The 12,076-nt window shown below is 34.7% G+C and overlaps 1 protein-coding gene across 1 annotated transcript in view; it reads left to right on the top strand.

The window, feature by feature from the left end:
• Positions 1-12,076, top strand: part of LOC150104781 (uncharacterized) — a 124,180-nt gene that overhangs the window by 74,493 nt on the left and 37,611 nt on the right. Inside the window, exons 6-7 of the mRNA XM_090395629.1 lie at positions 2,840-2,923; positions 5,871-6,267. Coding sequence (XP_090251755.1) covers positions 2,840-2,923; positions 5,871-6,267 — 481 coding nt within the window. The remainder of the gene's footprint in view (positions 1-2,839; positions 2,924-5,870; positions 6,268-12,076) is intronic.

Raw genomic sequence — 12,076 nt, forward strand, 5'->3', positions numbered from 1 at the left:
ATGAATGAGGACTTCAGAGACTTTCAATATAAAGCGAAATTATACAAGAGTGATATATCTTGTTCTTACTGTTGTTAAGCCTGTGTAGCTCAGTGGATGTGGCGTTGGCACACCATAGCGCTTGACCGCACGAAAGAAGACTTGCTTTCGAATCTAGTCATCGACTAGAGGAAAATTTTCTAAGCCTTTTTTCTACCGGTTCCCGAATTAGTCGATCTCTGGCACGGGCAAGCGGGAGAAAAAACCCGCTTGCACGGGCTTTTTTGCTCTGCTTTTGACATCGCTATCTAGCAATACATACAGCCTTAAACACTCAGGAAAATCAACCGTAGAACCCACATTATTTCAGTTATTAAAATATATTTTGTTAGGGTTATGGACCACGAGATGGCGGCACTTGAGCCGTCTTTCTTCACTGCGTGCCACTTAATTAGTAATAGCCTTGGGCCAACTATCTCTTATTGGCTGACAGTGGAGATTGAACTGCCTACTCAGTCTCCAAAAGTTAGATAGGGCTAAACGGCCTCACCTACTCCCCATACGGGAATAAAAAGGTGTTAGCTGATTACTGTTGTTATTTAAAGATGGATTACTCTTGGATGATTACGCTAGCAGAAAAAACAGCCTTGCAATAATCTATGTATTAGCATAGATTGTCACAAGGCACAATAACAAATAATTAACAGAAATATCTGCAGTTGTGATACTTGCAACTGCGCGTTTTCTGTGATTTTTCAAGTATAGCACGCACAATGAAGAAAAGGAACATTCATTAAAACGTTTGCCAGAAAGACACTTTCATATTTTAAGACTTTTATATAAAAATTATGTATACTACTTAGCCTTCGCCGGTATCGGTTGCACACATATTTTAATTTGGTAGATAATAGGTGCATTAACAAACAATTATGAAGTCAAACATGTACAGAAGTATTGTAACCACTTAATTTCTGCAGCACTTCCTGCATATTTTAAATTTTAATTGGAAAGCGGAGTCTATTTGTCTGCTCCGCTAATTTATATGATAATTTCATTTTATTTTTGATGTGAGATTCGAGTCGGAAAGAAAATAAAATATCTGATTTTTTTTCATTTAATTATTTTTTTTTAATTTTTGGATAGTTCCAAGTATAAAACCGATTTACAAGTCGTGTGTCGGACATCCCTATTGTAAATAATAAATTGCTGTAATACTTTCCGCAAAACTTTGCGTATGCTATCTCTTTTGAACTAAAGAAACTAAAAAAGTATTTTAATTTTTGACAACAGATGTCAAAAATTAAAATACTCAGCACTACTTTTGCGTGCAACTCATATTTTATGTTGCCTTACTAAAATAAAACATGCACTATATATTCTCAGACAAGACTCGATTTGTCTATTTGTCTACTATTCATAGCGAAAAAGTGAACCCTTGGAAGACAGCGATTTCAAGCAGAAATGCGCATCAGAATAAGGTCACCCCGAAAATAAATCCTTGCTTTCGGCAATTTAGTGTTATTGATAAGTTACAACTCTCTGCTTTTGACATCGCTATCTAGCAATACATACAGCCTTAAACACTAGCAGACACCCTTTATTGTATGTGTGATGATATCCTGATAGCGGCTGCCGTCACATTCCTTTTAATGGACAAGAATTTAGTTCCTGTGAATGAGCCTGTCTTTGTGAAGTGATAACCGGCTGTCGCAGTTTGAATGGTTCTACTTCATTTGACTAAATGCAGCGTGAACTTCTGCAAATGCCATTTAAATGAAATCCTTTTATGTGTTTTGAATAATAGAGAAGCTTGTAAGGGTATACCATTGACATTCCATGTATATATTTGGGAAAGTGTTTGTTTTTCGGTCAGTAAATAATAATAAGTTATGATTAAGAGGCGGTATGACATGAATAGGTTTTAACTGAGTTGGTATAAATGAAATCGTTATGCACGTGTAAAATAGATGATTAGTTTCTATTTTTCAATAGAAAATAATAATTTACGTTCAACAGAAAGAAAGATTTTATCAATCTGTATATTTTTTAATTTTATTTTTTTATTATTTATTTATTTGAAAAATCTGCGACGTCTGCCATTGCAATTACTTGACGAATGAAGAGGAACTCTCAGGATAAGTTCTTAGAAAGATTAATGGAAGGAAATGTTCCGAGCTTTTTTAAACAATTCAAAGAACACTTTAAAAAAGTAACGGAAAGAATCGGTTTCATTCGCAATAACACTGAAGCAGATTGTCAGTCTGATACGGAGAGAAAGAAATCGCCTTCAGCATCATATAATAGAGTAAATACGATCATCTTATACAGCCAGTTTGTAGTTATTTGTATTCGATGAAGGTTCAGTAGGAATTACTGATGAAAGTTTAGTTGGAACTGAGAGATGAAAAACTCAAGTTTCCAAGAACGAAATTTCTGCTAGCCGTAGCTAATTCACCTTCAGCTAAAAATTCCTCACAAGCTTGCTTCCTAGACAAGATTCAAATTTCAGGTTTTAGCAACCAAAGGGCAAATATCGCAACCCCTCGCTAATGTGCGGTATATAAGGTGGCAAAATATGAAGCAATTAGTTGTATCCTTGCAACTATGAACTGCCAATTCAAAATGATTTTTTTTTTTTTTCAATTCTTGAGGATACAAAGGAACCGAGTTGATAATTTCATTCACTGCGCAGGGTATACCAGTACTTCAAATTAATTTCTATTTTAATTATATAATGCAATTCACGGAGTTTGTAAACAAGTTTTTTGTTCTTACCTCTCTTTTTTTTATTTGCTTTCTAAGTCTTATGTTATCCTGCAATTTATTTTTACAAATTTTCATATGGAAGTGCATCTTTTAGGTTTACTGCGTGCTTTGTGTGATGTCTCAGTACCAGGAGTACAAGGATGGACAAGGAAGAGCAAGGCCGAGACCTGGCCAACAGGTGAGAAGCAGCGTTTGATGCTAGGTTTACTTTTTGATTTAGATGCGAAATTCTTCTTCGGTAGGAGGAGGAGGAGTAGGAAGTGCACATTTCTTAGCAATGTAAACATTCTTGAAAACAAGAGATACAATTTTCTGTATTTATATAATATCCAATGAAAAATATCCAATTCAGATTTCAGATTTAAAAAAAATACATAACTATTGCCTGCTTAAGAGCATGCATCATTCTATAACTCTTATGTTATTTTCCCTGTTTCGGTTTCAGTGTCTTACTGCAATTTGTTGGCAATAGCTTTTTTTTTTTTTGTTTAAGTAGCAAGTTTCAGCGCACAGTTCTGATAAATCATATATCATCAAGCATCGAATTATTACTATTATTATTGTTATCAGTCTTTCAGGAATGCTTTTCCTAACCCTAAATTTAGGTTCATAAATAACTCTGGATTGTTTATAATAATAAGCAAAGTTAACATTATGATCGATAGATTAATGTTTTAGGTTGATGGCGAACCTATGACAAGCATGCCAGTAGTGTCACGTGAAACGTTATTTATTGGCACACCTCCAAAATAGAAAAGGAACCAAATTCATTCTCTAAAATTAGCATGTTTTTAAAGAGATAACGTGCGTTGTTCTAATTCATGTTTGTAAACAATGAAAGGTTTGCAATTAAGGCATCTTAATAGTACTGTCAAATCTGATTTGATGCGACTCTTACAAAAGAGCATCTGATTTTATGCTATTCTGGAAGGCAAGTTTTTTTTTTTTTTTTTTTCATAAAATAATGGAAAACAGGTTATTCACCTCGCATGATGTAGTAAAAGTCTTTTTTTTTTCTTTCTTTTTTTTTTGCACTAAATAAAACCGCTTCCTGATAGAATTCCAATATTTTTGAAATTCATGAACCAAAAAGGAAAAAAAATTATGCATATTACAACACTGCTTTTTAAAAATAATTATATGCTAGAGTGATCAACTTATCTCCTCACTGCTTTTTAATGATATACCTAATTTAAAATACCTAAAATAAATTTAATTTAATAATTTTAATTATTAAATTAAATTTATTTTAGGTTTTAAAAATTAATTTAAATGTTATTTAAATTAAGGGGATATTAAATCCCACATTGTTTTAAAACCGAATAAGAAACTCAAAGATTGGAATCAGAGAGTTTCATGCCGAATATAGTATAATAAACTATAAAAGTATCGGTGAGCTAATGCAAGTAGTCCAAGTACGTAGTACAAACTCGGGCAACTCGCAGCAAAGGTGATCAAGTTCTGATCGCTATTCTTGGTATTTTCCATAATGATTTCCAAGGAAATGTGTTTTACATTATGGAAAATACCAAGAATAGCGATCAGAATTTACCACCTTTGCTGCGAGTTGTCCGAGTTTGTACTACGTACTTGGATTGCATTAGCTCATGCTAGTAGTCGCCGATACTTTTATAGTTTATAATATTATATTCGGCATGAAACTCTCTGATTCCAATCTCTGAGTTTCTTATTCGGTTTTAAAATAATGTGGGATTTAATATCCCCTTAATTTAAATAATGTTTATATCGCCGAAACGAAGCCTATTGGCTCTTTATATTTAAGTAACTTAATGGGTGCACCTTTTTGACAACTCGTATAGCAGAGTATATAAGTTCTTTTCGTTATACCCTTTGGTATTAATTTGGTTTACCTACTCACTGATGAGACCCCAATGAGAGTGGAAACCGGTGCAGGGCGGATCTGGCTTTGAGAGGCTCTGCTTGGAGGTAGGTTTTTGCCTGTCTCTGATTGGGGCCACCGCTGAGATTAGGGCTCTGCTTGGTGGTGGGGTGAGCCTGAAAATGCTGAGAAGTTCTTCTCGGTGACGGGGTGAGCCTGTCATTGAGTGGAACAACGCAGAGTTGGGCGATCTTTCGGGATCGTCTTATTTTAGAGCCCGCTTCACTTATACATTCGATAAAGGCCGAAACCGATGGGCGGGGGGTACTCCGTGAGGCTCTGCTTGAGGATAGGTTTTTGCCTGTCTCTGAGTGGGACCACCGTTGAGATTATGGCTCTGCTTGGTGGTGGGGCCAGCCTGCCACTGGGTAGAGCCGATACTGAGAAGTTCTTGTCGGTAACGGGGTGAGCCTGTCATTGAGTGAAAGCCTATCATTGGGCGAAAGATCTTTCGGGATCGTCTTATTTTTAGAGCCCGTTTCACTTTTACATTCAATAAAAGCTGAAACCGTTCTGGGTAGTGACCTCCCACCATAATGTAATAACAGCATACATTTCATAGGAAATGTGTTTTACATCATGGAAAATACCAAGAATAGCGATCAGAACTTTACCACCTTTGCTGCGAGTTGCCCGAGTTTGTACTACGTACTTGGACTACTTGCGTTAGCTCACCGATACTTTTATAGTTTATTATACTATATTCGGCATGAAACTCTCTGATTCCAATCTTTGAGTTTCTTATTCGGTTTTAAAACAATGTGGGATTTAATATCCCCTTAATTTAAATAATGTTTATATCGCCGAAATGAAGCCTATTGGCTCTTTATATTTAAGTAATTTAAATGTTTTACTTTTATATCAATCTCATCCACGCAACGATGTAATATATATATATATATATCAAGTTAGTCGTATTTCATTCTTTAAAATAAGTTACGAAGCCAAAGTTACAAAATTTGCATACTGAATATAATTTACACACTAACTTCCTTTACACTAAGGAAGTTAATGCCCACACATAAATGCATATAATATATATAGGCTGGTCACAAATGATTTGGGTAGATATCAATAAAAAGGTTCAGGTTAAGGGTGGGAGCGGTAGTTTCCTAACCTGTAACACTTAATTTTGCATTTTAGCGCTTTTTTTTTTTTAGAACTGAAAGAAGTGACTAAAATTCAATTATAGACCGAAGTTTATTTATTTATTTTTAAATTTCAGCCAATAGCAAAAGTTCGTTTCCAACAGACAACAGGAACTCTTCCTTCGGCACCAAAACCGCCCTATAAATGCACCGAGAATGGCTCATTGTCTAGTAGTGTTGTGTCTTCGGTTACCATGACAACTACATCCAGTTCTACGACAAAATCCTTCCAACCGACCGATCTGAGTTCCATCTCAGAAGAACCAAGTTCCTATGTACCTTCAGTGGTCAATGACTTTCGAGAAGATGCAGAGACTCCTTCAAGTACTATTAACGTTGGAACCAATAAGGATAATCCATCCCCAAAGTTAAGTGTTCCCGCAGAGAAGAAAGAATATCCGGAACAGAAGGTATGGTCAACTAATGTGGAAGATAAAGTCCTGGTGTTGTCAGAGTCATATCCTCTACCAACAGGTAAGTTTCAAGTCTTTGATTATAGGTCTACCTGTCGATATGCTATGATTATGCATGCAGCCCTATAATCGAATTTCACACAGCTATTACACGCAAACACACCACCTGTTCTCCAATCACATAACATAGCACCCACTGAAACTGCAAAGGTATGTCGAATATGTTAAATATATGAGCGAGTAAAAATGAATACTTTAATTTTTAAGATGATTTTAATCGGAACAATTATACAACGATACAAAAATAAATTAAGAAACAGTAAGGACGTTTTTGAGGGCGTGTCTACAACCCACGCAGTAGCATGAATTCAAAGAAATTTACAATAATAACTATTTTTGGGATCATTTTTCGATAAGCAAGTTTAAATTATATCATTTATATTTATGAACATAGCGCGTGCGCTATGTCTGTTATTTGCATTTTCTTTGGCCTGTTTTACACGTTATACGGTATCAAAAATTCGAGAATCCAAGAAGGGGATCTCTCCGTATGAGACCAGCTAACTTGACTTTTAGTTTCGCCTTTATAAATGTTTCTCTTGTACTACTACGGAAATCGAATACAAGTCTTTCTATGGAACCTTACTAGCAACTACGCTTCGGAGACGCTAGTGACTGAAGCAGTGTATACTGTACAAAGGATACATTTCAGTTTCCTATAGAAGAAACAGAAATCAATTTTATAATGATGTATTTTCTTGTCATTCGATTGGATTTATCGAATTCTAAAACAACCTGCCGCCTGCCAATTAATCAAAACTGACATGATAAGTAGTACTTAACAGGCACAGCAGCCTATTTAATTGTTTAACAATAATTTTTTTTTTTTTTTTTGTCTCTACTGTACTTTTATAACAGGCTGATGAACACTAGTGATGAATCTGGAATAACAAAATTGTCTGCGCGTTTTCTACAAACATATCAAGCAGTACATACGTTACTCGCAAGTTGGCAATCGTTTTACCGAAACTGCAAAGGTATGTCGAATATGTTAAATATATGAGCGGGTAAAAATGAATACTTTAATTTTTAAGATGATTTTAATCGGAACAATTATACAACGATACAAAAATAATTGGCAACCGTTGAATTTCTAAATAAATAATGTTTCTCTGTTGTTGTTTTTTCCAGGTGTAGTGTGAAGACAACCACTGAAATACCCAACTTCGTGCATGCTGACATCTTAAGAATATTTGACGCTTTATTAATTTTAAAAGCGTATCTTCCAGCTTGAAATTTGTCGGAGAGCCTTAATTTTACGAATGATCGAGACAATATGGAAGAATACAAAATGGAATGTGTCTTAGATTAAGGAAAAACAAAATCTTTGTTTTTCTTTTGTAAGTAAATGGTGTTCTTTGATGTGATAAAAAGTTCATGTTTTTATATAGGTTTCAAGATATCAAAAGTAGTTGTCGAAAATAGCAAAATAGCAAAACCAATGATTTGTTATTTTATAAGGAAAAATGTAAAGCCCAGAGAAATATCAAGTTTCAACGATTAAGTTTTATTTACCTCCAGAAAAGTCTCTCTTTCCAGACAAGAAGTTAATTTCTAACTTGATAACACGATTTTTACAAAATGTTTGAATCGATAAGATTAGTGTGGTTTTAAAACTACTAATCCACCGCAGTAATCCTCTGATGGACTTATCACATACTATTCATTTGTCTTCATAAACGAGCACTGTTAGAGAATGAACTTTCACAAGAAAATCTTTTACACGTGAATCTATAGTCATTGGCTGCCCCGTCGCATGTACTGAACTTCGAAATGAATTGCATTGTACATTTTGGAAGATCGCAAAGAATGGTTTCTGCTGAAAAGCGATACAAAGGTTACAAATCATGTAACATAAAAAAAAAGTATTATCCTTCAATACACGCTAAAAATTGTAATTTCATTTTGACGAAGATGGAACTGGAGCATAACTGCAGAGAGATAACAAGGTTCAGGAGCGCGCCAAGGGTATTTGTCGCGCGGGTACAAACTTTTATCGGTCGGCCCTTAAAAAAATACCTAAAAGAAATTGCATGTAGCATTTACTACAATAAATAAAATATCAATGTTTTCGCCCGGGTGCGGTGCACCCTTTGCACCCTCGGGTTGGCGCGGCCCTGACAAGGTTTATAAATGGAGACTTACTTGGAACAGAACAACTATGTTTGTGTGTGTGTGTCGAGAGTGGCTACCTCGTTGTTCTTATCTTCATGAAAGTTTGTACACATGTACCGATTTTTTTCTAGAAAATGGAAATCAGGAAAAATCTCATGCTTACAGTGCCTAAGCTACTTTTCATGCTTTCTGGGATATTTTAGTTCGAATTGTTTTTATTTCATGTTCGACGTTTTAGGTTTATTCTTCTATAATCTTCTCAAAAACGCGTCATATAAATATAGTACATAATGGCGAATATATAAAAAAAGCACGTTTTATTAAGATGTGGCAGCTGTCGGTAATCCTTCAGAGTCTCGGAAGTGACGATTGCGTCATGAGCAATCAAACTGCAACAGGAATTATGTAGTGTCGCGTCTGTCTCTTCCATGCTTTAATTTAACAGTCACTGTTGGTTAAACAAGTTTGATAGGTTTATCTGTTGAGAAAATTAAACTTTAGCTTCATACCAAATATTATAAAGTTTGAATAAAAATCCGCGAAGTTTCTGAGAGAAAAATTCAAAACAAAGTCGTGTTCAGCAAGAGATAATTTTCGAGAACAACGAAAATTCCATCAACTTATCATCATCATATTTATCATCCTATAAATTGACATAGTAAAAAATTGAGTTGATTAAAATTTATAAGGGAAGTTTTGCAGTATAGATCTCTAACTAAAAAGTTGGGGAACTGCTAATGTCTAGAGAACAGTCAATTATATCAAAGAAAATTGGAGATATGAGGTTGGTTTTCATATGGCGTTTACCATTTCTTTTAAATCCCTCCCTAGATATTTATTTATAATCTAGGATGATTATAAATAAATATGTAAAAAACTATTTAAACTAATAATAAGAACCGTCGTGAATTAAACATGACAGAGATACTCAGTTGTTCCCAATATTTGCTAACAGTTTAAATATGCTAGTACTTCTAACAACCAGTAGTGTTTTTGTTTTCCAAAAACTTGTTCATTGTTGTATTGGTTTCTGGATCGTATTTCTAGAACTTATTTGTTGCCAAATTCTTCTTGATACAGATGCATGTGCAGTATGCGTATAATTATCACTGATACAATTAAAATAAATTCCTTGATTGAACTATTACGCGGAAGTCTTACTATGGGTCGATTTTTCAGATTTATGTTAATATATGATAATACCCCCCCCCACACACACACACACGTATTGCTGTTGTTAGAGACTAAAAATCAGTTTGTAGTAAACATAGCCCATCACTGAAATGCATAATCTAAAACTATACATTATTCAATGCAGTTGCATGAATAGTATATTATATGTGTGATTAAGTATAGTGCATGATCAATGTTGTAAGTTGTATAGTATTATTTAATAACTGAAAGGCAAGTTTATAACGGTTCTTGATACAAATAAAAGAAACGTATTGATAGAGAAAATTACGCGGTACTACAAGGAAAGAAGTGTCCAGATTCATGTACGATAACACATAAACTAAATGAATATTGAAAATGCCTTAGAACATCTTAATATTAAAAAAGAAAATTCATCGTGCGTATGCGTAATAATAAAGTACTGTACATTAATAGAAACTGAAAACTTATCCGTATTCCAGAAGCTGGTTACAACAGCAAAACCATTGATGTTTTTAAATACAAAACGAAATTTAACGCCACTGAAATATTTTCTTACATTGCATCAGTTAATTTAAAATTTTAATAAAATAAATATACAATGGTGTAAAGTTTGAAACTGTTTTTAGATAAATCACAAGTAAATATTTTGTAATGTTTGTAGTATTAGTACTACAAACATTTGTAGTATTTTCTTAGTTTGTAGTAGCGAAGATGTGAAACTGATTAAAGAATCTTTATAATTAACCTGTTAATAAGCATAATGATCGATTAAAATGTGCACCTTGTAGAAAATGCAAAGAAACAAGGTTTGTAAGAATAGACGATAATAAAGTGCATTTAATAAATAGTGTACTACGTTATTTTATTAACTATTTGAAAGCAAAATCATGTTTTTCAGCAGTAGTGTAAGAACTGCTGAATTTGAAGTAACATACTGTTTCCAAATTATCGTCTTATGATTGACGTTCCATTCTTTGTAACAGAAAACTCATCTCTCCTGCTACAAATTAGATACTAACAAATTTTTAGGTTCTGGTGGTATTTCCCCTCACTTTTGTGGGTACAAATTTGTACCTAAAATTTATATGACAAAACAAATATAATACTATGAAACTGAGATCCATCATGCATCATCTGTATACTCTTTCATACTTTATTCTATACTCTTTCAGTCTGACTGACATACGTTTCAAACAACATGCTGTGGGAATCCTACTATGTGTATGGATGACTGGGAATGTTTATAGGTAGTAGATGAATTTCATCTCCCGGTGTAAGGTTCGCCTTGCTTATTGGAGACCAGAATGGTTGGCTCGAATATGTTCAATGTTTGTTCTTTAGAATAGAGTTTCCTAATCTTTGGACTGACTCTCTCGCGCTGATTTCAAGATTCTCTCTCTCTCTCTTTGCGTGCCTTACAGACACACTGGCGGCATGGAGGACTTACCATAGAATGACTTCTCGAATCCCTAGAATTGGATAGCACAGGATATTGTTGAGGGTTAGGCCTCTTCTGGTCCATGTGGGACCATAGCATGTAGCACTGTTTTCAGTAATAAAGAAAAGAAATTTTCAACTTTTCGTGCGTGATTCATATACAAAAAAAATCGGTATTTTATTTGTTCATTCATTCATTAGCAGTCAATTGTGAAACGAGTATGAGAATGTCTTTTAAAAATTATCTATCAGTGGATTTGAGGATGCTGATTAATGGCTGTCCCTATTAGGAAGACTCCTTAGCGTAACTTATTTGATGTGAACACACTGGTGCCCACATTACAAATGTAATTAGACGATCTAATTCTACTGGCAAGGAGAACAAGATGAGATATGGAACTTTCTCTTCCCCATACCTTAGAATACTGTTTTCACATTGGTGCATTCGAAACTTCCATAAGTGCTCTTGCTAGGGAGAAGAGGACAACCCAGTTATTTGACGACTCTCTCTCTCTCACACACACACAAGAGAGAGAGAGAGAGATGAAGCAATGAAGGTGAGGACGTTTGTCAGGAGTCCCGGGTGTTTCAGCTGAAACACTCCAAAATGAGGTGAACGTTCGCAGCTGAAAGATCCCAGATCTATTACTGACGAATGAAAAGGAGCCTTTATAATTCTTGTTAAATGGTCTCATACTGAGGTGACATGATTTTACCTCCCAGAAATTTGGATTTTTTCATCGTGTAAAACAGAAAAACCAGTCAGCGAATGCACGCAATTTAAAGGCATAATTCATTTCCCTGATAACAGAGTTATCAGGGAAATGATAACAGGAGTTATCATTTATAACAGTTCCCATGTTAGTGAAACATGGCTGACGGAAGATGATATAGTTAGTGGGATAGAATGTGTAGGTTATAGTGTGTTTAGGAGGGACAGAGAGAATAAAATAGGGAGAGGAGTGTTATTGATGATAGCTGATGAACTTCCAAGGAGAATAGAAGTTGTATTGCAGGATAGTGAAGAGCTCATTTGAGGCTATTTGGTGTGAGATTGAGACTAGCAGAACAAAATATACAGTTGGGTGCTGCTATAGACCAAG

The sequence above is a fragment of the Typopeltis vanoorti genome, chromosome 7 (genome assembly GCF_054136105.1).
Source record: "Typopeltis vanoorti isolate ZY-2024b chromosome 7, IOZ_Tvanoo_1.0, whole genome shotgun sequence".
NCBI lineage: Eukaryota > Metazoa > Arthropoda > Arachnida > Uropygi > Thelyphonidae > Typopeltis > Typopeltis vanoorti.